The 25,332-nt window shown below is 40.7% G+C and overlaps 1 protein-coding gene across 2 annotated transcripts in view; it reads right to left on the bottom strand.

Annotated features, from left to right (window-relative positions):
* Positions 1–25,332, bottom strand: part of IQGAP1 (IQ motif containing GTPase activating protein 1) — a 65,349-nt gene that overhangs the window by 20,588 nt on the left and 19,429 nt on the right. For both annotated transcript variants that reach the window (XM_057401354.1, XM_057401353.1), the window contains exons 3-19: positions 22,178–22,334; positions 21,729–21,806; positions 19,183–19,259; positions 16,437–16,504; positions 15,371–15,484; positions 14,795–14,973; positions 14,030–14,120; positions 13,401–13,564; positions 12,975–13,059; positions 11,675–11,838; positions 11,151–11,311; positions 10,527–10,651; positions 7,085–7,248; positions 2,475–2,565; positions 1,244–1,411; positions 742–884; positions 151–321 (exon numbers count right to left, since the gene is read on the bottom strand). In XM_057401354.1, coding sequence (XP_057257337.1) covers positions 151–321; positions 742–884; positions 1,244–1,411; positions 2,475–2,565; positions 7,085–7,248; positions 10,527–10,651; positions 11,151–11,311; positions 11,675–11,838; positions 12,975–13,059; positions 13,401–13,564; positions 14,030–14,120; positions 14,795–14,973; positions 15,371–15,484; positions 16,437–16,504; positions 19,183–19,259; positions 21,729–21,806; positions 22,178–22,334 — 2,200 coding nt within the window. The remainder of the gene's footprint in view (positions 1–150; positions 322–741; positions 885–1,243; positions 1,412–2,474; positions 2,566–7,084; positions 7,249–10,526; positions 10,652–11,150; positions 11,312–11,674; positions 11,839–12,974; positions 13,060–13,400; positions 13,565–14,029; positions 14,121–14,794; positions 14,974–15,370; positions 15,485–16,436; positions 16,505–19,182; positions 19,260–21,728; positions 21,807–22,177; positions 22,335–25,332) is intronic.

Genomic DNA, 25,332 nt, shown 5'->3' with positions numbered 1-25,332 from the left:
AAAGGAAATGCCTTTAGATAATTTGCAAATTGAGGCAAAGACAAACCGTGTGCTTTAACTGTTTGAATTGATCACAAACTGCCAGTAAGTTTGTGTGTAGAAAACAACTGCAGAGAACAAGCTTCTAACATAACCAAAGGATATCACTACCTGAATGCAAGTGATAGCTGGGACCTGCTTCTTCAAAAAATTCATTCTTGAGTTGAATTCCTGGCGAACAAGGTATCCTCGGCAGCAAGCCTGAAGTTTTGTTATCAGGTTCTCATTGGCCAGCCACAACTGCTCTCGGTTATATGCTGCAGTGACTCCAGATATGGTGCTCTGGATTAATTTATAGAATCATAAAATAGTTAGGGTTGGAAAGGACCTTAAGATGATCTAGTTCCAACTCCCCTGCCATGGGCAGGGACATCTCACACTAAAGCACATCACCCAGTGGAGATACGAGAAACAAGATGTTGCATCAGCTTTCCGTCTTATGCTTAAGAGAAACTTCAAGGCTACCTTTCAATAAGCAGCACCACCATGGTCTTGTACCCTTTTACCAGCAGGAGAAATTTTTCTGAAATGGGACAAGGAGTTTTAACGCACATAATATGATAATGCTCAGTGAAATAAATGAATCACTAAGTTTGTTAACATGACTATGGTGTTGAAACATTCTCTCTTAGAAGTGCATTAAGGATGGGAATGGTAGGGACATCAACTTTTCAGAAAACGAGCATGTATTATCTACCCTACCTGTATCTCCTCCCGTGACAGCTGTGTGTCATTTTGCACAAATTCTGCTGGTTCATCCCATCCTCCCTCTTTGGTCCGCAGGTTATGATAATAATGATAGCCTCCTCTCACCCAGTGTTTCACCCATTCACTGCCGTTGCCCCCTAAGAGCAGAAACTGCAGTTTAAGTCTCAAAACCCGACACGTCTTATCTTTCCTGCATACAAACACTATAACTAGGAAATCCACATATAGAGATGCTCCTTCCTCCATGCAAGAGAAGGAAGGTTTCAGAGTCCCTAATGACCTCCCTCATATGAGAGCTACTGAAACAAAATTCTACTAGTGGAGAATGTTCTACTATTCACCTTTTTTTGCCTTTTAACCTTAGTACACAAAGCATCTACAATTGCCACCTGTAACACAAGACTTCTTCCCAGAGGCGTTTTTTTTTTTACCCCTGGTTCTGATTCCACATGCAATAATCTTGAAATTATTTCAGTAACAGCTACTTGTGGTTTACCTGCTACCATTTTTCTTCTCTTGACTTCTGATAGCTCTCGCTGATACGTCTCAGCACATTCTGGAGTGACTCCATATAGCCCAACATCCAGGGAACGCAAGGCACTGAGAGTCTGGCTAACATCACCATAGCCTACTGCTTCATTAATGGCCAGAATTCCTAAGGAGACTTTGATAACATAAGGAAGCAGGTTAACCTGGCATTCAGAGGCTCAGTGATGCATAGCAACACAGAACAACAATACCAAGTAAGGCAACATGAACACATACACACGCATCAACTGTAAGTATATACAGAAATATTTTAAGTGTATATAAATACAAACACAATCCACACAATCCGGCAACTTGCAGTAGTACAGAGAAAGGCCTCTTAAGTAAGAAGCGTCCAACCATATGCACTGTATTAAAGCAAAACAAGCGGACAGGTGCCAATGTTGAGTATAATGGAAAATTAAAGAGATTTAGAGCAAATGTAAAAAGAACAATGCAATATTTAAAAAAAAATATTAAAAATGAGCTCTCTGAAATACGTGACCCAGCAAAATGAACAGCCTATGCAGACAAAAGGCCATTAGAGTATCACAAAACGACTCTAAAAACTCTCATGTTTTGTTAAAGAGAAAGCTTCTGCCAGGAAAACAAAACGGCAAACAAACCCCAACAGCCGCAAGTAAAGCAAAGAGCAGTAACTACTTCACTGATTCTAGAGAAAGAAACGACACCATTACAAAGACTGGGATGTAACAATGGGTGGGCCAGTCCACATGCAAACTGTGCTAGGAAGCAAAGGTGGATATCACTGATGTTTAATATTGTCTATATTCAAGATGTGAGGTAGTCTAGAAATACTTAATAGAACCAAAATAAAAGGATGCCACACAAACAAAATATAATTCACACCAGAAAACACTATTTAAATGGTGAACTTTCTCATAACTAACTATCCACCCACAGTCACATACAATTATTTGACAGAGATTTGTCTGGTAACACTGTCATATGCAAAGCTAGAAAAATAGCATATCCCTCCCCCCAAAAGATAAGAAATTTAATATTTGAAGAATGTGACATTCACTCTTCAAACAAGAACTGCTAAACCAGGAGAACCTAAGTGCCTTTGATCTCCTTTGACAGGTTTACATGACATTTCTAGCTCGCAACCTTTCCTTAAGTAACCAGCATTTGGTCGATAATGGGGATTAATTGCAGTATTGTGCAACAATACTTACATCTCTCAGACTCCTCCGTGTCCTTGTTAGCCCTATGAATCCCCTCCTGAATTTCATCTAGCCAAAGTACAGCTGTTTCATCCTGTGTGTCCTGAAAAGAACATGATGAGAAAAATACACATAGCATGAAGAAAAAGTTATTGTTATTTTTACAAAGCAAAATAACCCACACTCAACAATAACTACTATAGTAGTTTTCCATATCAAAGGAAGCAAGAAACATTTCAATGTTTCTAGTTGACTCCAACACAGGACACATGTTTATTTGTGACTAGCAGAGACTACTATGTTTCCCTTTCAGGAAACAGGACAAAGAACAAATTCTGTCAACAAGAATCACTGTGACAAGCATAGAGAACACAAGGTCAAGACACTGTACCAGTTAGTCCTAAAGCCCTAGATGCTGAGAGGACATGACTTTCCAGGAACACAAGTTAGGCCTTCAGCAGAACATGGCTACAAAGAGTTCTTGGAACAAAAAGCTGCTGATGCACGTCTGTGCACAGAAGCTAAAAAACCACAGATAACTTATGACACATCGAGCTGTTCTTGTCCCTGTCCACTGAAGTTCACAAGCACTGTAGAATCTTACAACCAAAAAGCACTGTACGTATGATGCCTGCATTTACACACATAAAAGTCAAAGCCACGTTTTAAGCCTTTGTGTTAAGACTGTTCATCAAGGAGCAGCGATCATGCAGTACGCTGTATTTTGGGTTGGATTTGGAGAAATCAAGGAATGGGTTTGGTTGGAAGAGACCTTAAAGTTCATCCAGTTCCAGCCCCCTTCTGTGCGCAGGTACACCTTCCACTTCACCAGATTGCTCAAAGACTTGTCACCCTGGCCATGAAACTTGACCACACTACACAGCTTGGTGTCATCAGCAAACTTGCTGAGGGTGCTCAATCCCACCATCCATGTCACTGACAAAGATGTTAAACATCAGCCAGTCCCAATGATGACTCCTAAAGAACACAACTCATCACAGCACTCCACTTGAACTCCAGCCGTTGACCACAACTCTGACTACCATTGTTCAGCCGATTCTTTGTCCACTGAAAGGTCCATCCATCAAATCCATGCCTTTCCTGTTTAGAGACAGGGATGCCATGCGAGACAGTGTCAAATGCCTTGCACAAGCCCAAGTGGATGACACAATCAACTCTTCCCTTACCCATCGTTACAATGCTGTGGCCCCACTGTAGAAGGCCGCCAAATTCGTCAGGCACAATTTGCCCTTCGTGAAGCCATGCTGGCTGCTGCAAATCACCTTCTTATTGTCCATGTGCCTTAGCATAGTTTCCAGGGGGGTCTGCTCCATGATCTTGCCAGGCACTGAGGTGAGACTGACTGGCCTGTAGTTCCCTGGGTCTTCCTTGTTTCTCTCAAAAAGAGCGGGTTATATTTCCCCTTTTCCAGTCAGCAGGAACTTCAGACAGCCACAGCTTCTCAAATATGGTGGATAATGGCTTGGCAACTTCATCCTCCACCTCCCTCAGGACCTGCAGACACATCTCGTCAGGTCCCAGGGACCTGAGCACCTTCAGGTTGCTCAGACGGTCTCCCACCTGATCCTCTCCTACTGCAGGCAGTTCCTCACTCTCCCAGTCCCTGCCATGCCTTCTGTGACTGGGCAGCGGCCGGCACTTTTGCTGGTGAAGACCAATGCAAAACAAGTCCCCAAGTGCATTGGCCTTCTCCATGTCCCAAGTAAGCAGGTCTCCATTTTCATTACAGAAGAAAGGGATTTTCAGGAACCTCCTGGATTGCTTGTGCTCTGCTGTACTGTCCCTTCAACAGGTATCAGTGTGTTTCAAGTGTCCCATGAAGGCCAGGGCCTGCCAATCTGAGGCTGCTCCATTCGCTCTATAGAGGGCCTCATCTACTCGGTCTTCCTGGTTGGGTGGCCTGTAGCAGACCCCCACTGTAATTTCCCGTCCCTGCACTCCCTTTAATACTGATCCATAAGCTCTCAGTTGGCTCCTCATCCATCCCCAGGCAAAGCTCTGCACACTCCAGGTGGGCACTGACATACAGCGCAACACCCCCTCCTTGTGTCCGCAGCCTGTGTTTCCTGAAGATCCTGTATCTTTCCATTCCAACATTCCAATCACAGGAGGCTTCTCACCACACCTCCATGACGCCAATGATATCACAGCTCCTCAGGTGCGAATGCATCTCCAACTCCTCTTGGTTTTACTACATGCACTGGCATGGAGGCATTTCAGTCAGGCCCCTGATGATGCTGGCTTACTGGCTGGAAGCCCTTTTTGCTGCTCTTCAGATGCAGCTTTGCTGACCCCTTTGCTGTGATCTCCCTCCAGGCATCTCCTGCTGGCACTAGCATTAAACTGGTAGGAGCAGGATAGATTGAGGTTCCCGTACCACAGCAAATATAGTTTAACGCCTGGCAAGCCTGGGCCAAAGACACTTCCCCTTCTCTGACAGGCAGACTCCATCCAACCCCCAGGTTTCTCAAAGCAAGTCCCACAGTTTAAGTAGCCAAACCCCTGCCTGTGGCACCAGTCCCGAAACCGTTTGTTAATTCACCAGATGTTACATCCAGAAATTTAAGAAGAGGAAAGAGACAAGTATCTATCAAGTCCCAAAACATACATAAAGAACAATGATTCAGCTGTTGCCAAACATAGCTTCTCCCCACCCACTATTGCTTCCTGTAGTTAACTGCTGAAAGAAACTCTAAGACACAACTGCTACCCTTCTAACAACTCTCATGATACAAACAGAACACAGGAAATATTTACTTCTGGTATAGAAGAACAATCACACTGCAAAAAAGAGCCAATATTTACTGCATTCAAGAGCTTTAGGGCCAGACTGAAAATGAAAATTTCTTACAGGCCCTCCATGTTTTCACCCCTGGTTTGGCAGGTCCAAAACCAACATGTTTAGTGATATTTCAGTCAAGGGACTAACATGTCTTTCACAGGCAGATTTCATCTGAAAGCCCAGATTGCCTCACTAAAGCACCAGCAACAGCTAAATCTCTGTCCAGGTAGTGGAGGAGAATAACCGAAGAAACAACTTCATCTATTACCACCTCTACCAACAGAAGTCAACCCAAAGACCATGAAAACCATACTGTGCTTTCTCTACAGATTTACTGGTGAAGGCTTCCCAGAAAGTACACACAATGTAACATACTACAAGGTCTATGTTTTCTCTCTCTCCATGATATGAGAAACATACATCAAAGCACTCCCCATTCACATAAGCAACTGAATAAGGTCCATGTGGTGAACTACAATCCCTCTCAGCCCCAAGGTACAGAAATCCCCGGTTTGGCTTCAAATAGCCAACTATTTCCGCCACAGGATTACTTTATAAGATTTTTCCATTTCTGGAATTACCACTATGCTGCTGGGAGAAGCTGTAAACTGAACATATGCCTAAATAAGGTAATTTCACACCAACTGAGAGGTTATCATCAGGCCTGGCACAAGCTTACACGCACCCTGAAAAGAATTCATTATTTGCTTGACTCAGTGAGAGGAAACGCTTCAGCACACAATGGGTTCCTGAAGAACATTAATCCTTTCAGGACCCTTGGGGAAGTTGCTTAATGATTTTAATCAGAAACGTGTATGGTTTTTTCAGGTATTGCCAACACATGGGTTTACCTTTAGTCACAAAACAAGCCCCCAAACAAATCTTTGTTCAACACAATCTAAATCTTAGTCTATACGTGAAATTCTGTATTGGTACAGAGCAATGAGCTCCACGGCAGGGAGGAAAAAGAAAATATCCACCACCCAAGCCCCTGGCAGCAGAGACATCTGCTACTTCTTTGTAAATAAACAGATGGGGGGAGGGGGGGAAATCTGTATCCCACCCACACTACTCAAAAGTCAGTTGCGTACACATGCACTCTCATCCTCCTTCCTAAAAACCCGTAAGATGAAACACTCTCTTCCTCTCCCCATCTTCACCTTCACATTTAGTCAGCTAGTGAAAGCAGCAACTACGTAGAAGTAGGTAGAAGTCCTTGGAAAATAAGGCAACTACTACTCAAAAAAATCATTAGCAATAAGAGTGTCACCAGGTGAACAACATATCAGTATTATTTTTGCTAGTAGCATGTATTTTGTTCAATTTCTTTTTTCTAATTTTTCACTTACCAGATTTTTCTGTTTTCAGAAATTTTCTCTTTGTTAAATGTTGTCATAGTTACATACAGCAAAGAAAAGGGAAACAAATACAAAACAACTTAAGCCTGCAGGAAAGTTACATTCTTAAGTTCAGAACTCCTGGAACGAACATGGTCTCCTTGCAAAAACAGATGAGATACACATCAGGTTTGTGAAGAAATACTGTATCTCACTCTGGACCAGAAATTAGCTGTAGCAAGCCACATCATACAGTTAATATCCTTATACCTATCTCTGTTGTTCATGAAGATTCATAGAGTCTGGCTGCAAATCTCCTGCTCTAGTATAGAAAGACCCAAAGTGACTGTGCAAGATCAGTTGATGGCATGCAGAATGCCCAGCTCTCCACTTTCAGTTTTGATTCCCGGCTTTCAGGATCAGTAATAAGCCCATTACACAGATGTAAAGGTTCTTTGAGAGGAGCATTTCGTTGAGCTCACCTGTGCTTTCTCTCTCTTGGCTCGAAGTAGTGTATCCTGGTAATGCTGTGCAACCTTTGGGGTTACACCCTCCAATTTTGCTGCAGGAATCTGTAATGCCTGAATAGTCTTTCTGGTGTCCCCTTCATCCAGAGCTTCATTGATAAGACCAATGGCCAAAATCCCTAGGAAAGAAGGCATATGGGAAAAAAATACAAAGTTCTATTTTTGGGCAACAATAATAATAATAATAAGCATCGCTTTGGAAGAAAAGTGCAGCTGAGAACTGCAGTATTTTTAGCAGCAAATATTATTTACTAGTAAAGAAAGCAAGACTATTTCTTCATCTTGAAGTACTTACAATGTCTGAGCACTACAACTGGAGGGGAAAAAAAAAAAAGAAAATACCACATGCAGGAATGGAATTGAGCTCTCAGACATCCAGCTGAGAGATGGTAGAAGAGAATTACCCAAGCCCAAATGGACAGAGATCATAGGTTACAGTTTTCCAAGGTTGTGGCTTCCCTAGAAAGAATCTGCATGAAGCCAAAGAGCTCCATGAAATACCATTTAAAAATACAGTAACTCCATATTTTGGAAAACTCTTACTAAACATATGCAGTATTAGCTGTATTATCAGAGATGTGAATACTATTCAAGTCAGTAAAATTTACCATTCAGCTAAATAAATAAATTTTACCTAGCTAAATGCAATCTACATTATACATGCCCTACCTACATCAACCATCTCCTGCATATCACAAAATAACTTGGGTTGAGATGGATGCTAGAGGTAATCTGATTCAATTCCCTGCTTAAAAGCAGCATCCATTCAAATCATGGATCAATCAGCATAGAACAAAGATTTTTTAGAGAGAAGAAAGGAAGCAGCTCACTTAATGTACCCAAAGACTGTGGCTTTTTCTTCTACACAGGAAAGAATCACAAAAGTTTATACAAAAGAAGGAACATCTCAAGGAAGAGATGGTATTTGGATACAGATTAGGGAAAAACATACGTTGAAGACACTGTAAGAACCAGGATCACTGAAGTGATAGGACAGCTTCCATCAAAGAGGAGATATGATAACTGATACAGGAAGGGGCACAGAATTTAAGTAGTAATTCTCTGACTGGTTAGGTAAATGGGCCTAACAAGTCTACTCCATGGAACAACAGTATCTTACAGCTCCTCACTAGAGAGCATTTTTAAATTTTAAACTAGTAACAAGGACAGGGGAAATGAAAATATATGCTTGTGTGCCTTGAGGACCTTCTCAGGCTAATTTAACTTACAAACAAAAGATAAAATGTGTCCTTGCATAAGGAAGCAGACTAAAGAATTAAGAAATTCCCTGTAAGAACAGATGATCTTATTACAGATTTTAAGCACTTTTTTAACAGAATAAGGGTGTTGGGTCTATGTGAACTTTCAGGCTTCTGCTGTGACCTCTTATATAGAAAAGACACTATGAAGCTGGCATCTCGGGGTGTGTGCACACACTGGTGTGGGTCTGTGTTTGTGTGGTTTCAACAAATCTGCTCACGTGACCCAAACAGGAAACCTGGTGTCTGTCCCAAGATCCAGAAACCAGCTTAATCAAGACAGCAGGCTCTTGACAGCATAAGCTTTTCTCAAGGTGAAACACAACTCACCAACTACACCCAACAAACAGCAAAAGACACCTGTCTGTCTCAGCGTAAACATGAACTTTGTCACAAATGTGGAACTGATAATCTCTCCCCTCGAAGGATGCAAGGCTTTGAGCTATATATGACAAAGATGACTTAAAAGTAAAAGTCATGCTACACGGATATGAAGGAAGTTTTCAGTACTGTTCAAAACCAAAAATTACGATCCCTTAATGAAACTGAAACAAAATTTATAGAAAATTATATCACCTGATACAGAACCTCACAAGAATCTACCTACGAATAAGTTTGCATAACTGCTATTTTCAAGGACTCCACTACCTCCACTCGATTTTAAGTCAACTGATAGCATCTTAGAGAAAGAAGAATTACTCCAATTTTCCATTTTGCTGAAATCTTCATCATTACGCTCAAGACATAACTTATGTTCTGTGCTGCTTCTAGTTAACATCCATTCACGTTTCTCACCTTGCAAAAGGCTCTGTGAGTATATAAATTTTGGTACTCACACCTGCTGTATCCACTTCTGTGGGGTTTTGCATATTTTCCAATCAGGGATTATTTTTTTTTTTTTTGCACTTTAGCCATATTTTTTATTAGAAGGCAAGAGTTATGCAGGCATATTCTTCTTCTACTGGTCAGGAAGTCAATTATCAGTCACTTCAGCTTTCATAGATACCAAGTTTAACAACCAGACATCATACACAGTGCTAAAAATGGAAATAAAAGCTTCCAGTTTCCTAATGTAACTAACTCTAAGTAAAGTAATTATCCTCTTAAAAGATCAGACCTATCCATTTCAACAATAATTTCACAGCAGGGTCCAAGTATCTAGAATTTAGAATTTGAATGGCATCAAATTGATAATTACATGTTCTTTGAAAAGAGAAAAATCTGTATCAAATACCTTAAGCAAAAACATTTGAATACATAACTGTTGAACAGACAGCATTTCAAAAGAAACTTTTTTATGCATCTCTGTTGATTTATCACTGAATCAAAGTAACTGCAAAAGGCTATTTCTTTGATGCAATAATTGCACTACTGATCTTCAAAGAAGCTTTAATTTGAAAGCAGTGTTAACTACCTTAATTCCAGTTACAACCAGGAGTTAAAGGACTCAGAACAAGACCTGGAAATAAACTCATTTCTCTGTGGAAATGCATCTGACACACCATTACATATGAGAGTTGTCAACACAAAGAGTTATTGTGCATCTGCATTACCCACAGATAAGAGTAGAGGTGTGTCCTGGACTGAGTCTGTGGAACTCCCACTAAATACTGGAAAAGTAAAAAGGCCAAAGCACATTCAAAAGGATTAAAAAGGAGAAAAGGAAAACCTGGACAGGGCAGAGACTGCAGCCAAAGAGAAAACAAGACTTCAAGAAAAGTAACTCCTAGCGAAGTAAATTTGGAAGGAGGATGCAGTACTCCAAGACTGGGCTACAGTTATCTCAGGAGATTTTGGTAATACTGGTTTTTGTTAAATTTGAAGGTTTGAAGCAAAATTAGAAAATATTCTAGGCATGGCAGACAACACATTTTGTTATGTAAACAGGGTTGAAATCTGCATTGGAAGAATTAATAAACTGTTTGGAGACACTGCACAAATAATCCTGAACTACCTGATCTCTCCATCAATGGTCCAATGCTATCAGGCCTTCTTGCTCACAACTAAGAACTTCCTAGACATCTAATATACGATACAATTATAGGTCAATCAATATCCTTTTGAACTGACACACACCTAATTTTAGCACTCCTTATGAGCCAGAATCAGTCTAGCATGAACTGAGCAGAGAAACTTACTTTCATGTTCTTCATGCACAACTATGTTCACACGGTCAATACATGACTGGATATCATTCCATGTGATAAATTCATTTCCTTCTGCACATGTTTGAGCTTTCAGCTTCATCAAATCATCAATGTATCTGTCGAAGAACAAAACCCAAACCCAACAAACATCACACTGCAACAAGCTGGCCAGGGAACACATAATGGAGCATGAGAATTGTACACAAAGTGGAAGAGGCAACAGGGGGGTTGAAAGTGAAACAAATAGAAAAAGGGGAAAGAGAAAGAAGGCTGTGTGCAGGATGGTCGATCCAAATGTGAAATAGGTCCAAATAGGCAAATTGACAAAAGCACTAGAACACCAAATGAGGATCCTGTGGGGTAAGCTGGTGTAGTGACAACCTAATGGTACCACAATATGGCTTTAGGGTGAAATCCATGAGAAAGTGTTTAGAGAGAGGACAGAAATCAGACCAGTAAGAAATAGTAATTGCAAAAACAAGATGCAAGAGACAATGGAGATTAAACCAATACTGTAATAAATAACACAGAAGAAAAAAAAAAGGAAAAACCAAAAAACAAGAAGTCACAGAATAAGCAACCTCACAGACAGACATGATTCTTTGAAATACTCACCTCTGAAAGTTCTCATCCTCGATGTTTGTAAGTCCTGTGACAGGACTGCTCAGTTGTTTCCACACTGTATTCACGTCCCCTGAGTCCAAAGCCCTATTAATCAGGGCCACAGAAGACAGCATCTCTACAGCAACAGATAATTCTGGGTGGGTGAGGTTACCCTGCATACAAAGAGGACAAGAAATGAATTCCACTTGGTTTTTACAAACTATTGCTGCACATGGACACATAATAGTTGTCAGAATAGACAACAAAGCAAAGGGACAACCTTTATGACACAGAAGTAGAAAGATGAGTTTCATGAACAAAGCTAGAACAACAAGGAAGAGATTAAAGCAGAAACTTACAGGGCCAAGTAGCTCAAGATTTAGGATTAAGCTTCATATCAGAACAGACTGAACACCAAATCAGCTCTGTGAAGACTCAAGACAGGTTTGTTCCAGAGAACACATTTTACAAGACAGACAAGGTAGACGCAATGATCCATATCAGCTTCCAGAAGCAAGAGAGAAAGTGGTACTTACCTGAGGGCTCTGTTGCTGCAAGGTGGCCAGCTCCCTTTGGTAAAGATCTGCAGCAAATGTATAAACCTCTGGTAACTGGGCATCTGGATTCATCATTTCTGCCACAGTCTTCTCCGCATCACCCATTCGAATTGCAGAATTTATTCTGGCTACCACTGCCAGCCCTAGAAATTCAAAGACATAACAAAAAGAATGGGGAAGACCAACAGTTGAGTCCCCAGCACTTTTATTCTACTCTATAATCAGATACCTAACAAGAAAAAGAATTAATTCGCTCAGCTGCAGGAAATGAGTGAAGCTTTCCGATCCATACTTCCCCAGTTAGTCTTCCATTACTGCAAACAACTGAAATACATAATGCCTTCTTTAAGATAACACATGTTTGAAACCAGCTCATCTTTTTGCCTGGTAATCAAAGGAGTGTTTCACCATTTCAGTCTTCCGATAGCAAGAAGCTTCATAACTGCAAATTATTGGATGGATGGATGGATGAACAGTACCAACTTTTTCTTCCTATCTACATCTATCCTGTGTCTATCCTTCTCAAGGCAGTAACAGGCCCTCTTAGTGGGTACACACTGGCTAACTTTAAAATAGTGCAAGTAGGTAAACAAATGCTGAGTTTCCATGCTGAAAAAGTAAGGAACATCAAAGGTAGCCTCCTAGTTATTAAGCATTCGCTATTTTCCTCTTGTATTCTAAGCCCCCTCTCCTCAGATTCCTAGCAGTCTCCTTTCTACCTATTACAAATGGAACTAATTGCTCCTGCACAGCCAGAATGGAACATTCTTCTACAGGGAGGAGCTCTGCATGCTGTCAGAAGCATTCATCAAAAAACATCCAGCCATCATGATCTGCATTTTGTTTGCTACCTGATATTTAGAAATAGTTAAACGTTCTGTAGCTGAAACCAAGGAAGACTTATGTCAGTGGTCAGTTTTCATACCCTGTGGAACATTCCAGATGTTCTTCACAGACACATAGCACAAAAAAACTCATACAAGCATTCTAGAAAAAGAGATTATTTAAAGTGAATGCAAAAGCTCCATGTTTCTTGATATTACAAATTATATGCTGTTATCTACATCTGTACTGTAAGAGCTGGATAAAAGACACTACAAATAATCAGGGCAACCATCTCTCCCTAGTGTTCTTAGCAGCTGTTAAGTGCTTAAAGAACATTCATTAACTGTTTGAGACAGACCTCACATACGCCCACACAGACCCACATGCTGTGCTGTCTCATCCTTTTAATCACATTCATGGTCATTTTGCTGCAAGAATTTCTGCTTATCCTTACTTTGCTGATACTGTTGTGCTGCCCTGTTAGCAGCATCCACTCCCAACTGCAACTCTTCCTTCTGCATAAGACCTGTAAGGCCAGCCTGAGAAAAACAAAACAAAACAGAAAGTGGGAGGGTGCAACACTCTCAGCTTATTCACCTCAATTGGCTAAAGAAAAAAAAAAAACAGTTTATCCTTAAAACACTCTAATACATATAGCTTCTGGAAACAGTGCCACATCAGGAAGATGGAAACTACTCGCCAGATTCTCAGTTCATATGCTGAAATACCACATGTACAACCTGATCCCCTTTACTGCTTTAGAAGTGCAGTTCCATGAATGCAGTGATTAACAGCAAGACCCAGCATCCAAAATAATAAAATGCTTAGGATAAAAGGAACAATTTCATGGGAAAAGACTCCCTGCACATGATCTGCATACCTCCTGTTTCTGTTGTCTGTCACTCAAAAACTGCTTGAAATACCAGTCACAATTTTCTCGTAGCAATCCTCGGAGCCCAAGGGCTGGTGTTGCCAAAGCTTCATACAGTTCCAATGCATCTCCTCGTTCCAAAGCTAGGTCAATCTTTGATATGGCTGCATGTGCTAGCAACAGTAAAGCAGAGTTTTCAGAGAAATAGCAAATGAGGAAGTCCCATGTTTTATATAACCTACTGCTCAGAAAGAAATACTCTTTAGACCTGATACATAGCAAGTTATGTATGCAATCCAAATAGAAGACTTCCAAAGTCAATTGCAATGTACTTGAAGAAGAGGCTTAAAGTTGGAAATAGCATGCATTACCCAAGATAACAAACAGGGGCCCAGTGTCATGGACAGTCCATTAACTAAAAGGAAGGGCAACAGAAGTCAAAATTAATGCACCCTTCAACTACATACTCAGGAAAAAAGAAAGAAAAAGAAAAAAAGACAAAAACCACCACCCAAACCACCACAAAACCAAGGGAGCTGCCTTCCACTTTTGTCAGCATTACAGAAAGCAAGGACAAGCACAAGTATCGGTTTTAAGTACTCTCTTAATTCATACTATTACTTTAGCATGATACTTACTATTCACTTTATTGATGTTTCCCTGTATCTCAGCTTGAGTCAGGAGTTCTTCATACACATCTCTCTCTCTCTCCGAGTTTTCCGAGGCCATCTGAAAATGAAATACAAATTAATCAGTCTTTCTACAAGTTTCCTTTGATCCCACAGATCTTCTCACTGAAAAGGTCAGGGGGGATAACTGTGTATCTATATAGAGCTGTGATAGGTTATAGATAGACTACCTCTACACATGCAAAAAGAAACTCTAGAAGTAAATAAGTATTAAGGAAGTATACTCATACCCTGATACAGACAGTTCAGAAACATCTTATTTCAATGTACTGGCTCTCTATGAACTCACAGTAGAGCTCCAGAACATAGAAAACAGTACACACAGCTAAACGTTTGATGTACGGTGTTCCAAACCAACACTGACTCCCTCAGAGTGTACCAGGCAGTTTTGCTCGTCATTTCATTGTTAGGAAAACACATCTACATTGTATGAAAATGCACAGATATCATTCCCAACATATAAAGGCTGGCATGAATTCTGTATCTGTATTTATCATATTTCAGAAAACTAAACAGAGTAGCACAGCTAACTGCTACCTGTCTTCTACAATAGAAAGACAAGTTACTGGGGAACATATTAGAATACCACCAGGAGTAAATCCATCTAATAACACTACACATACAGGACTGTAATACACATTGTGTATTACTGTTTACAATGCAATCAAAATTGCAACTCATGCAACTATATGGTTTGAAACAAGAACTGATCACCCTATTTTTAGCATTCGTCATCTTGTCTTGCTTTGCTTTGTAGAGTGTGTTTTGGTAAGTGGATTCCAGGTGATCATCAAGATTTATCAGCATTGCATTAGGGTTCTTCATTGCCATAAGAGTGTCAGCTGGAACCTGATGGTCGATTGCTTCATTAATGGCAATGACAGCAGCATGTACTGAAAAACAAGTCACAGCCTGTCAGTTAGTCCCAAACACAACAGATCTGTTAAGAATTGAGAAACTAACTGGGAAAGGTAGAAGAACTATCTGGAAATTAAACAGAAAGCAAAAGCATTATCAGAGTACCTCATTCCATCACAGGTTCCTGACAAAAAATGCCAGCCTACTTCCTAGCGCAATATTCTAGCTACTCAAATCACTGAGTTCCAGAAAGAAAAAATAACACCCCACCCCCCCCCCCCCAAAAAAAAATACACGAGGGAAAGAAAAAAATCCTCTTCCCAGTCTTCTAAAAGGCCTATCAAAAGGCCTGTACTGTTTCACAACAGGGGGCATTAAAACCAATGCTTAAAAAAAATAATTCACATAAAACAAAACTCCACTTTTCCTTACACGCTGCTTCATCCACAGAAAGTTCATTCGCAAGAATTCCTCCAATCTTGCTGAAGGCAGGCATCTGAATGCCATACTTTTCCAGTTCAAGCCTCATATTACTGATTTCCTCCTCTGCAACATATATTAAACCGGTGTTAAGCAGACTCAAACACATTAGGAAACAGCACTTCTATACCAACTGCTGCTACAAAAAGAAACGTAGAATAACTACAATAAATTACAATTACTGTTTAAATAATACTTTGACTATAACTCAGTACGTGAAACAAAATAAATGAAAACTGATAGACATTCTGCACACTTTCCTAAAAGCTACAATTCTCCCAGAAACTCATACAGGAATATTCTGTAGTCTCTCTCACTAGAAAGCAACACATGACTCTCATGAGGAGCTGGAAACAGACTCCATCATTCTGAGGTGCCTCAGCTACAGCTGCCAACCGGCCATGAAAATGCATAGGTAACACTTAGCATTCTTCCCACCCCCACCCCCCACCCCCGAGACTATGCTGAGAAAAGCGAATGTTGCTAAATACCTTACAACTAAAAAATAGTTCATAGTTTACACTCCTTTTAACTCAGATGTGTGCCCTCAGGTAGGAGTCTCACAAATGCAAAATACAGAACTTGACACTTCAGCAAAAATAAGGAACTGAAACCTTGAGGAAGCTGGAATCTTCTGCAGCTTATCAGCTGGCAAACTCTTCTTCAGCTAGCAGCTCTACTTTAAACTGTCAAGGGATGTCAGAAGCATTTACCAAGTTCCAGATTAAAACCTTTCCCAAAAGGATGAAGGCAAGGCTTAAGCAATTTACAATAGTGCCAAAAAAGTTAAAGGGGCTAGTATTTGCCAAAGTAATGATTAGCAAACCGATGGCTATTTAAAGACTTTGTTTAAAAGTGCCCTAATCAAACCTTTTCCTTAAATTACTAGAATTCCTCACAACCACTAATTTTGAATTTAATTTACATTTAGAATATCAACAGTAATAATCCTTTAACTGATCTATAACACATCTAGTAGAGGAGGAGATAAAGGTGGCACATGTATCAGCACTTTTACCTGTGAAGTCCACCTTCCCATATAAATCCTGAATCTGGGGGGCAAGACCAAGTTTGAACAGGTACAGGCTAGAAAAGAAAATAAACAAATAATTAGAACTAGTAATTTTTCATTGTGGTTCTGACAATGACAGATAATTTCAGTAGATATAGATTCAAGCAGCCACTCGGGTAATCCAGCGTAAAAGCTCATCATCACCAACAGGGTGAACCGACTCCTCTGTTTCCCCCCCCCATGTGGCACATAACCGGTCCACCAGTCTGAAGTCTTCAGAACTACAGAACAGTCGAGGCTAGAAGAGTGTCTCATTTGTCTTGTTCAAGCTCCCTCCTCAAACAAGATCATGCAGAACCAGCTTCCCCAGCATCACGTCCACATGTTTTTTGGAACACCCCCATGCATGAAGACTCCACAACTTCTCTGGGCAACTTGTGCCACTCCTTGTTCACCATCACAGTAATGAAGCATTTCCTGATGTTCAGAGGGACCCTCCTGTGGTTCAGTTTGTGACAGCTGCCTCTTGTTCAGCCATAGGGCACCACTGACAAGAGCTTAGCTTCATCTTCTTTTCAAGCTCCCTTCAGATAGCTGCACACATTGCTCAAATTCCTCCAGAGCCTTCTCTTCTCTAGGCTGAACAGTCCCAAATCTCTCTCTCACCCCTCCTTCACAGGGGAGATGCTCTAGTCCATTAATCATCTTAGTGACCATTCCTTCAACTTTCTCCAGCATGTCTATGTGTTTCTCATGCTGGGGAGCCCAGAACTGGACACAGTTCTGCAGTGTGGCCTGACCATGTTGAGTAGGAGGAAAAATATTCACTAAGCTGATCTAGCTAACTAAAATGGTGTTAATGCATTTACTTTGAGCCTGACAAGAAACAGAACTGCTACAAACGAGGGATGAATCCATACAGCTAAGGACAAATGGCACTGCAGGAAGAGAAGCAATTTCTCTCCTTTTGGCCTGTTGTGCCAGATCAGCAAAGCTCACAGAAACATACCCTTTATTAAAATATCTCACTATACAGAAACACTAAAAACAAACAATAATGTCAATATCTGTTTCTCCAGTAAACTGAGTTTTAATGTGATTAGAAAATAGCACATAAGCAATTCCACTTTTTCACATGACCTCAACATGTCAAATCTACATCTCAAATCGTTATAAATCTAAACAGACACACCCCACCCCCCCAAACAAAACCAAAACAGAAACATTTCTGACCTATGAATCATCAACCAAACCGCATTCTAGACCTTTTCTTAACTGGAATATACTTTGGCACTAAGCCTGAAAAAAGAACAAATTCTTCTAAAAATATCCTTTTCTATATTTACATCTACATGACAGAATTACTCTTCTTACCTTGATAAGCAAAGTTATTTTAAAGATAAAATCTTAGACCTGTCTTTGCAGAGATACCTGCTATGGGGCATTTTGGCCAAAATGGTTAACAACTGAAAAAAATTACATAGTATCAAATCAGCATTAACAGATGAAAGATTGTAAGGTCTACAGACCTAAATACTGGGACTGTTTGCTACTATTAATTTAGCTCCCTGAATTAATTTCCTTTTCCTAACATATGGTCTACAAAGAGTGAAGCAAACTTCACGTTCTTGGGAAGCCAGGTAATTGTCCATAATTAATACTACTCTGGGGGCCAAGGACTGGGAACACCCAGGAAATAACAAAGAACACGTAACAAGACTATATGCCCACCAACCCCTGGCACAAAGTAGCCACAGTAACTTCCACAAAGTTGCCAGTGAGGGAGAAACTTTTCTAAAACCTAAACAGAAAGGAGCACTGGTCTTGATAGTGCCAGTGTACCCCACCACAGGTATACTCATCACTGCTCCATAAACTCAAAATGACTTAATCAGCAGAGATAACTCATTTTAGATCTAAAGCTGGGATCCAGCTCACTTCTATAAATAAGTTCTTCTACAGAAATCTGAAATACAACATTCAGATAAACACAATCTATCTCTCTGGATGTCACACTGGCAACAGATCAGAGAGCAGAACAAGCTATTCTTGAGAACTGAAACTGAGCAAGCAACAGATGAAGGCCTAAATGCACACAGCCCAGCATGCAATCACCTAGTAAAGGCTACAAAAGGAATCTGCTTTAAATAAAAATCTCAACACATTCCAAGAGCTGCACCTGCATTCAAACCAGCTAGCCAAGAGGGAAGAGGGCACATTCAACAAATGAATCCTCCCGTTTTTCTCAAGAACTGGATTATCCTACTCGGTCTATGCAAGATTTTAAAATTTAGGAGACCCTTCCACAGCAGCTCCTCCTTGATCACTTACTGTGGTCATCATGACACACCTACTGCAGCATAATGCTGTGACCACACTGGCTTTCATTCAGAGATTTGACTGATCCCTAGATAAACCAGTATTTGCCCTTCTCACAAACACTTTTTAGGGGTTCAGGCTTCCCCCTTAAGCCCCAGAAAGTTTAGCTCTGCCTCAAGTCAGTAGAACTGAAATGAACTGAGAACTGAAATGGGAAGGTAGAAAACAACATACTTGACTGGTTCTTTTTCCTTCAACATCTCATTTGGCCACTGCCCAAAGCAAAATACTGGCTTTGTGAATCTTTGCTCTGACCCAGTAAGATTGTTCTGTTAGAAAATTCTGCCTCATCCAGCCTTCAGTTCAGCTCTCTCCCCTTTTGCCTTTCATAAAGATTACAGAAGCAGTTAGTTTTCTGCCTAGCATGCCTTACCTGAGCGCATGAATACAATAGATACAGCGTGGCATGTTCTTGCGATCATATATATCTGTAGTTTCTGGGTAGAATATCTAAAGATAAAAGAAAGTTAGAAGCCTGAATTATACTCACTCTATATAGCCAAATCACATAACTGATAAGCCCAATTAATGAAACAGCTCGCAGAATAAAATTCTTTGAGCTTCTCAGCCCTGGCCCAACATTCCTCCTACCTGAAGCACCAATTCTATCACCCAAAACAAGGTCCCCTTTTCCTGCCCGCATTGTATATACATGGATGAATACACCCTTTCTTTTGATGCCCATCAAGATACTGGGTCATAAGGTATTAATGAGTTTAGTGAAAACCAAGAGATTAAAAAAACACTCGGAAGGGAGAAAAAGATTTTGTGGCAAAGGAAAACTGAGATCAGCGCTGAGATACTCTCTATAAATTTTCAGTTAGCCAGACCCAAAAGCTTTCAGACAGTCTCAAATGCAAGGCTCTTCAAAGTTTAACACGAGAGGCTAATACTCAAAAGCGTCAATTCGGAAGTGCTGACAAGGCGCATTACTTCGTAGTTACTGGAAGGCTCCCTGCTGTTGCCTACGAGCACAAAGTAGCATTGCTCTTTCTGTAAAGGCAAGAACAACTGAAGGATGCTCCCAATTCCACAGCACTGGTTCCCTGGGTCTTCTGCATGGGAAAATATTTAGAGCGGCAATATCATTTTGTCAGTGCAAAGAACCCAGTTTATTTAATATACCATATTGATTCCTGGCCCACAAACCCAGGTACATCTGAAAACCTTGCCTCATACCTGGCAATTCTCTTTGTCTAGCTGCTCATCCCAAAACCCAGCAAGGTTCAACTAGTAAATCTCAGCAAGTTATCTGAAAAACTTTTCCAAGTGTGCAAGCATGTATGAAAACAAAACATATATCAGATTAAACTACACAATGCTGTCTTTGTGAGACTAAGCATAACATGGTTTACAAAAAAAAAATAAAAAATAAAAAACCCAAACAACCCACACTAAACAGTTTATCTAGCCATTCCCCGAAGGAATTGACTAAGCTACACCAGGAACATTTATTTCAACTAGATGTGAAAATTTCGTAGGGAAACCTGAAGAAATGAGCAGAACTGATGGACGGGGCAGAGCAGCTGACGTCATCTGCCTGGACTTGTGCAAAGCATCCAACACTGTCCCACACGACATCCTTGTCTCTAAATTGGAGAGACATCAATTTGATGGATGGACCACTCGGTGGATAAGGAACTGGCTGGATGGCCTCACATAAAGAGTTGTGGTCAATGGCTCAATGTCCAATTGGAAAACAGTAAAGAGTGGTGTCCCTCAGGGATCAGCGTTGGGACCAGTCTTGTTCAACATCTTTGTCGCTGACATGGACAGTGGGAGTGAGTGCACCCTCAGCAACTCTGGTGATGACACCAAGCTGTGTGGCTTGGTTTATACCCTGGAGGGAAGGAATGCCATCCAGAGAAACCTTGACACACTTGTGAGGTGGGCTGATGCCAACCTCATGAAGTTTAACCATGCCAAGTGCAAGGTCCTACACCTGGGTCAGAGCAATCCCAGGCACAGGTACAGGTTGGGCAGAGAAAAGATTCAGAGCAGCCCTGCAGAGAAGGACTGGAGGGTGTTGGTTGATGAGAAAATGAACATGAGCCAGCAGTGTGCGCTCGCAGCCCAGAAAGCAACCGTATCCTGGGCTGCATTAAAAGAAGCGTGACCAGCAGGTCAAAGGAGGTGATCCTGCCCCTCTACTCTGCTCTCCTGACACCTCACTTGCAGTATTGTGTGCAGTTCTGGTGTCCTCAACATAAAAAGGACATGGAACTGTTGGAACAAGTCCAGAGGAGGCCACGAGGATGATCAGGGGACTGGAGCACCTCCCGTATGAAGACAGGGCTGCTCAGCCTGGAGAAGAGAAGGCTGCATGGAGACCTCATAGCAGCCTTCCAGTATCTGAAGGATGCTGGAGAGGGACCCTTCATTAGGGACTGTAGTGGCAGGACAAGGGGTAATGGGTTCAAACTTAAACAGGGGAAGTTTAGGTTAGATACAAAAAAATGGGCTCTTTACTGTAAGGGTGGTGAGGCACTGGAATGGGTTGCCCAGGGAAGTTGTGAATGCTCCATCCCTGGCGGTGTTCAAGGCAAGGCTGGACAGAGCCTTGGGCAACACAGTTTAGTGCAACGTGAAGGGAGGTTGTAACTAGATGATTTTAAGGTCCTTTCCAACCCTAACTATTCAATGATTCTATTCTGATTCTACAAATGTTATGCAAGAATAGTGATAGTAAGGATATAGTAGAGAAGGTCAATTATTTTGCTCCTAATCATTCTCACGCACATTACAGAATGAAATCTTTCAACAACTTTTAGGAGAGAATGTCGATACGGTTGTAAATCCAGAAAATGAAGAATTAACTAGATGAAGCCTGCTGATTTCTGTATCGCAGCAAATGCTTCCACAGAATGTAAAGCTTTTCTGAGATTATTTATTTATCTGCATGCAAAACACAGAAATTACCTTGGGGAGACCAATCTCAGCCATGGCATTCAGCCACTGGATTACATTATCTGTGTGCCGGAAGTGGAGACCAGTTGCCTGAAATAAGAACAGACGGGAACAAGAGGGCCGTCAGAAACAAGGCATCACAGCTGCCGGGAAGAGCAGGGAAGTTTATTAGGATGGATAGTTAAAACAGTACCCTGACAGAAACAGGAAGTCGTCTGTATATGATTATATTGATTGTTTATGACAAATTCTTTCACATGAACAGAAATCCAGATATACAGCTGAGTCTATTCAGACACACACACACACCCCCCTTAACATATGCTCTAGAGTGAAAATGAAGTTTCTCAGGCAACAATAACAAACTAACTTTCTGTTTATTTGCTCACAGTACCTCCTTGTGCACATTTTCCTGTTTCAGATGTCTGCCTAAAGCAGCACGTATGGCTTATAGCTCTCACCTTATATCGAGTCTGTTCCCTATCATAGATTTTCTTCACAGAAACCACTTTAGGGGAGAAAAAGTTTCCAAGTTTGGCCAGGTAGACTCCATTTCTCAGTCCTTCTTCAAGCTCTGTTGTGGGAGGCAGCTCCTCATTTAGACAGGCCTCCATCCATCTGGAAGTGCAAGAACAACGAAGTTGGTCACTTGTGCATATTTCCAATTTGTGAACACAACCCCATGGTAAACAAGTTTTATGCTGCTACTGCTGTCATACTCTAGCATACTATTTACTTAGCATTAGGGACTGCAAGTTGGCATAGCACTACCAGACAACCTGTGTCATTAAAATGCTAGTCAGCAACACTTCAGACAAAATATTAACAAGTATGAAGTCCAACAGCCAGACTTGCACAAGTCATTAAGATACCACCTCACTACCACATTTCTCCTTCAGCCCATGATTTAGCTGGTACTGTTCTAGTGGCCAACCTGTCCTTTTAACCAACTTAAATCCTCCTTGAGTACAGGCTTCTCTCACAAGCATTTCTTTACTCTCATTAGGTATTCACTAGTTATTTCACGACTTTGTACCCCTTAGTCAAGTTCTTTTAGCTTATCTCATAGAGAGGCCCTACAATGCTGTCACTAAGTGTGCCTTCCCAAACTATACATTTTCTCCCACACTACTATACATTTCAAAAACAGGGACAGGGGGAGGTGGGAATGGAATAGGCATTCCTCTCCTCATGATTCTCCCTTATTTCCTCCCATCTCACTTAACGGTGTCACAGATCCTCGTAACAAAAAACAAAGACTACAAATAATTTGAGAAGTCGCTGTTCTCACAATGGAGATGCGCCTTGATATTTGTTCCATACAGGACTCCCAGAGGCTATATACTGCAAGCTCAACTTACAGTTTCTTTCAAAGATGACATGCTCCCTGGCTGTTCTGTGCCATGGGCCACGTTCTAAAGCACTTTCTTTAGACCATGCCTCAATTGTAGCTAAACTCTAAAGCTCATACAGGACAGATAAGCCTTGGATCAATAAAGAAAACAGCGACTCAGAATAGTAGTAGCCCATATTATAAAACAGAGCTGACAGTGTAACATAAGCAAGGTTAACAATTTGGCTCGCAGGGATGATAATTCCACATTACTGGAACTGATCTTAAATGCAGACAAGTGAAGGAACCTGCTTGAACCCAGTGAACAGAATTTTAATATTCTAAATGCGCTTTCAGATGGATACATAACTCTAAACTATTTAGCTCCATATTAATCCAGGCAAAGTAACCAGAAAACACCATACTAGATGCAAGTGATAACAGATTCAATTAATAACTGTAGTAAATTAAAACAATTTCACAGAAATCAGTTCTGTAAAACCCAATGTGGCTCTGTTGACTAACTAAAGCTGCAGATATTTCACATCTGCGAGATGCGAGGGTTCATGCATCATAATATTCTGATTAAAATCATGCATACAAAGAATAGCTCATATATACCAAAAGCAGACATCTCCAATCAGTGTTTTCAGGGGGATTCATGGAATGATTCCGTTTCCAATGTATTTTGGCACAGATGCATGCTATGCCCCCTCCTTTAAGTTTTCCAGGTAAACATGAAAATTGAGGCTGACAAAATTAGAGAATTGAATTATAAAAGCAGTACTAGCATTACTGTAACCTGTAACACAGGTGGTCACAGCCTGAGTAAGAACAGGACTGTTCAAATATCCAAAGCTTTAGATAAGGTTAAATATTAGGTCATTGATCTGGCTGATCTACAGACTCGGGATTGTATCCTAAAGGACAACTGCAACACTGAAAAATGTGTGATGAGTACAGCAGACACAACGAATTCAAAGTTGAAAACTGTAAGACCTAATGTTATTGTGGGATGCATACAAAGGGGAACAGTACAGCCAGGCACTACGACTATTCTTATATTAGGACACTGATGAGACTAACCTTGTCACTGTCTTCTGCATTTTTTCAAACTGGAGAGCAGCAACAAGATAGGAAAGAAGTTTTTGATTAGCTAAGATAATACTTCACAATGAAAAGCATGAGCAATGCAGCACATTCAGTTTGTCGAAATAAGAGTCTGAGTGGTACCTTGGTGCTCTGACAGTCCTTTGGCAGCAGACTGCAATCAGATGACTGAAACTGCTGCCACCAGCACCAGCCTGCTTCACCTTTTCTGACAAACAGCATCAAATTTAAGGCAGGAGCACAAGAACTACATATTGATCAGCTTCTGAACCAACAATTTTCAGCCCAGCATGTGAGTCTTACTGGAAAGAGCTAAAAATTACTTAACCTGCAACATCTCAGAAGATGACAGAAATCATTCTCTCTGACCTTAATGGGACAATAATATGTGATTATTTCTTCACAGTAATTTACAAAAGTAGTATTATAAAGATAAATTTTAATTTGCATTTTGGGGATACTTTTGCACAGCTTACTCTTATCTCAAATATGTAACACTGTAGAAGCACACAACATAACCAGATGCATTCAAATTCACCACAGCTAGTTTTTCATCTCTCCTGAGAAGGCAGTAAACTACATTTCTAATTATAGAGACAGGTAGTTGTTAGTAAAAATTTAGCTCAACTGCCACTAATCCTCAAATAGCCTTTTCTAGTAACAGAAGTTGAAATCAGCTACAGCAATTCCCATGTCTACACCCAGGATCACCTAAAAAATGAGTGTAGAACAAATATAGCATAAAGTCCTCAAATTGTTAATTGATCTTGAACTTCTGTTTGAGGTTTTATCCAAAGATTCCCTGATGCTGTTCTCCTATTTGTGGATTCTGTAGCAGTTATGCTTACAGCCTCATTGTTGAAAGAATACTCACAATTCAACAGATGTTTAACAAAAAGCTTGATTTCATGGCTGTTTCATTGGTTATTCAGATTGCTTTCAGTATATGCATTCCTCTCTGGATAGCAGGAAAATGTGAAGTTTATTTCAAAAGGGAAAATCCTCAGTTACATGCCATAACCCATCAGAAAGTACCTACAATCAGCCACCATTACAGTCCCCAAATCTCAGTTCTTCTGATTTTTTCCATGGAAATACAAACAACTACTCAGTTTTAAGACCCATCCTCTTTGCCCAGAAAAGCCTTTTCCTCACACTTGGCTTCTCTACAGC

Source organism: Pezoporus wallicus, unplaced genomic scaffold (genome assembly GCF_028554395.1).
Source record: "Pezoporus wallicus isolate ANWC-B61680 ecotype Strahan unplaced genomic scaffold, APGP_CSIRO_Pwel_v1 contig_12204, whole genome shotgun sequence".
NCBI classification, from domain to species: Eukaryota; Metazoa; Chordata; class Aves; order Psittaciformes; family Psittacidae; genus Pezoporus; species Pezoporus wallicus.
Note: the sequence above shows the minus strand (reverse complement) of the source record. Positions and strands in the feature narration are given on the sequence as shown.